This window comes from Austrofundulus limnaeus, unplaced genomic scaffold (genome assembly GCF_001266775.1).
Source record: "Austrofundulus limnaeus strain Quisiro unplaced genomic scaffold, Austrofundulus_limnaeus-1.0 Scaffold93, whole genome shotgun sequence".
NCBI lineage: Eukaryota > Metazoa > Chordata > Actinopteri > Cyprinodontiformes > Rivulidae > Austrofundulus > Austrofundulus limnaeus.
Window position 1 is genome coordinate 272661 of NW_013952495.1, and position 3510 is coordinate 276170.

The following is a 3510-nucleotide window of genomic DNA, read 5'->3' on the forward strand; positions in this document are numbered from 1 at the left end:
GTGGGGGGGTTGCATGGAAAGGTTTAGGAACTCCTAGCTTAACATATTTCACAAATAAAGGAAAATCATTTAAGCAAAACACAGATTCTATAGATTTCTTTTGTAATTACTTTAGTGTCTTTAGAGGAGAAAAAACTTTTTTGTTTGTGGTTTTAACTATAAAAGCAATGGCCTTATGGTTTATATGGATTTAGCTGAGACAGCTGTGAATGCTACCAGGCAAACAGGTGCAAAAATATCTGAGCTGCATAACTCATAATCAGTCTGGCGGATGTTCTCAGATGTCTGGATCCTGTTATCGTGGTTATTCCTTCTACATATTTTATCAGAAATCTTTTGTTTTCAATAAGGCACCTGGTGTCAAGGCATTCATTTTGTTTGGGTCAGCACAGAGTTTTTTTCATGGAAGACCCTCCTAGTGTTGTAGCCAACTCTGTCTTACTGCCCGTCTCTTTCCTCACCCTTTCAACCTGCCTTCCCCCGTCAGCCTTTATCCTGTTTGTCATGCTGTCACTTTCTTTCGGAGGGCACTCACTGACCTTGTGTACAAGCAGTTGTGATGGTGTAAATTTTGTGGATCTGTGCCCATGGATGTCTGACTGGATTTCCTTCTGAGCTCTGTTTATTAATATACATTAAACCTTTCAGAGCCCACAAAAAAACAAATGCTTATTTAATTTGTACTAATAATAGGCAAAAGTGTCAGAATTGATGCACATTTGCACAGTAGCATGTTAAATTACATACACATGACCCTGTTCTCTTTTCATAAAATGCTGACTCACCTACCAGTTGCCGTGCCCTACCTAGGCATAGTAAGTGCAACACTAACTAAACTAGCCCCCACCTCCATCCACTATTCCCCCACACACATGCAGAAAAAGGGGAAAACGAGAGTAGAATATTGAACTTGCGTACGTCGATGTGTGTGCGTGTGTTTGGTGTATTATAAAGAGCAGTGCCATGGCAACAGCTCTCTCTGGAGTTGAAAGCTGGTGGGTGGCACTCGGCTCAGGCTCTAAGCTGTGTACGTATGTGCTCGCTTTCTCTTTGCCGTTTTTTTGGGTGTGTTGAAATCATGACGGGCACCCCTGCAGAGCGCCACACCGTAAAGTTAGTAATTAGACTCACTACCCTCAAATAAGCAGTGATTTCAAGTTGAGGTGTTTTTATTACTGTAGAGATAAACTTTGATCAGCCGCTGGTTGTACAAATTTTCAACACCAACATGTTCACTTTTCTTCTTGAAATTCTTACCCCTTTAGAAAAAAAAAGCCCAGCTCAGCTCTGACCTATTTAACATTTAGTTTCATATTTATTTTTTTATCTAAATGAAAAGATCATTGCCATTTGAACATCTGTATTGATATTTTAACAAAGTCAAACATTATAGAGCTAATTCTTTTTGGCAGCCTAGTTCTCAACTCTTCACCTCGGTTGGAAAATCATCAGCTTTCAAATCGCTGGCTTCTGTAGTTGTATAAGTGAAATGTGATATAACCTCAAAAGCTCTTTAGAGCAAGCACTGTGTCAATTCGCTGCAGGTAATTTTCCCTGTGGTAGAAAAGTATTTTGCTACACTATGGAATATGTTAAATAATCTGCAAACTCATCCATATTTTTATATATCTCATTTGTACTTCTTCACAAAAAATAAAATTAGATTAACCTGGCCTTTTGATGGAAACAGCTATAACTGAATGGAATTTCTATAACAAATGAAGACTGGGCAGTGCTGTTTAGTTTTACTAAAGGTAGTGTTTTGGCACTGTCTTCAAATAAAACAACTCTCTAAAGTAATTGTTGCCCAACATTGTCCAGTCACATCAGAACACAACCATCTGCTTTCAATAAAGTCCTGCAATACTTTGAACTTCGTCATTATGATTCCAATTCAACTAGTTACAGTAGAGTGGGTTAAAAATCCAGATACATCTCTCTGATCCCTGCATCCATTCATCTTTCACTGATATTAATTGCTGCAGGGCTGGCTGTCATCTTTGTCTCTGTGAAGCAAGAGATCTATTAAAGAAGGGTGTCCTTTCAAAGTTAAAGCTAAATAGCTGACTAATGGGTCGGTCCTGTCATCCTGCTTTTTTTCACAGTGCCTCTTCATCCTCTGTGTATGCCTGTCTCTTGCATCCGCTCTCTGATATGCAGTGTTGCTGCACTGGTGCTCTGGCACACCCACGCTGTCAAATTCACTCACCGTCTTTCTCACTCTTTCCTGTTTCTGTCCAGGAGGAGCAGAACAGAGGAAAGCCCAACTGGGAACACCTAAATGAAGACCTACATGTCCTAATCACAGTGGAAGACACACAGAACAGAGCCGAGATCAAGATGAGGAGAGCAGTCGAGGAAGTCAAGAAGCTCCTTGTACCTGCTGTGAGTACACGATACGCACAAACTTACATGAACTGTACATCATTGATGCTGTTATACCAGTGTTTGGGTTCCTTTTCAATGTCACAGAACGATAGAGGGCATGGATAAAGGTTTTGATGTTCAGCAATAATAACACTACATATGGCACACCACCTCTACCCCACTGTTATGATCCTGTTTACTTCCATATATAGACGAAGGGAACAGGTTGGCTGTGCCCCCAGTTGAGTGGAAAAACATGGGTAACTGCACACACCCTTGGTGACTGCCACATTTCATCTCCGCTTCCCCTCTGGTAAAACTTCCTTTAACACTGTGCCACTGGGGATAGCTGCTTGTTGTCTCGTTGGCGTGTAGTTTGTATTTGTGCTTCAACTGTGATGGCCAGGTGGACAGAGCAGCTGACGGCTCCAGTTTGACATTAGGTGGCCATGTACTTGGGTGGTCTTTGGACCTGGGACCAGGCCAAGCATACAAGGTTAAAGGAAATGTGCATTTGCATAGCTGCTATCAGTTTTGTTTCCTTAATGCAAAATACTTATGTGTGGGACACTTTTAAAAATGTCTGTTTTGGAAGAAACAAAGTTAATTTACCATTACCATTTATCATTATTCATTTTTAGAGGTTTGATTTGTTTAATGATACTGAGAAAGAAATGGAATAGAAGGAGAATTTTACTATTGGGAAATGCAAAAAATTTGAAAATGGCAAGAACCCGAAATTATTGGTGAAAATGTGACATTTGTAAAATTCAGTCTGAAATGCTAAAGCTGTATTTAAATGAAGTATAAACATATTTGAAATTATAAATAGAATAGTCCAAATATTCAGTTAATTATGTTTCTGATATTTCACGAGAGATGCAAGTTAATTAATCAATTAATTAATTAATTAATCTAAAAGTAATTGATCTTATTGATCAACTAACAATAAATTGACAACTGCAGTCAGAGTTTATATGCTGAAAGCACATTGTAATATTTTAACAATTTATTGTGTCAGCTGTATTAAATACTGATTGAATAAACAAAAATTGTTGGTCCTCTCATCAATTTTAAACTTGGACATATTTAGAAAGTGTAACAAAACAGGAATCTATTCTGTTGCTGAATTGGGGGGGTGGG

At 38.8% G+C, this 3510-nt stretch overlaps 1 protein-coding gene across 6 annotated transcripts in view; it reads left to right on the top strand.

Annotated features, from left to right (window-relative positions):
- Nucleotides 1–3510, top strand: part of qkia (QKI, KH domain containing, RNA binding a) — a 76529-nt gene that overhangs the window by 44718 nt on the left and 28301 nt on the right. For all 6 annotated transcript variants that reach the window (XM_014012573.1, XM_014012576.1, XM_014012575.1 and 3 more), the window contains exon 4: nt 2242–2385. In XM_014012573.1, coding sequence (XP_013868027.1) covers nt 2242–2385 — 144 coding nt within the window. The remainder of the gene's footprint in view (nt 1–2241; nt 2386–3510) is intronic.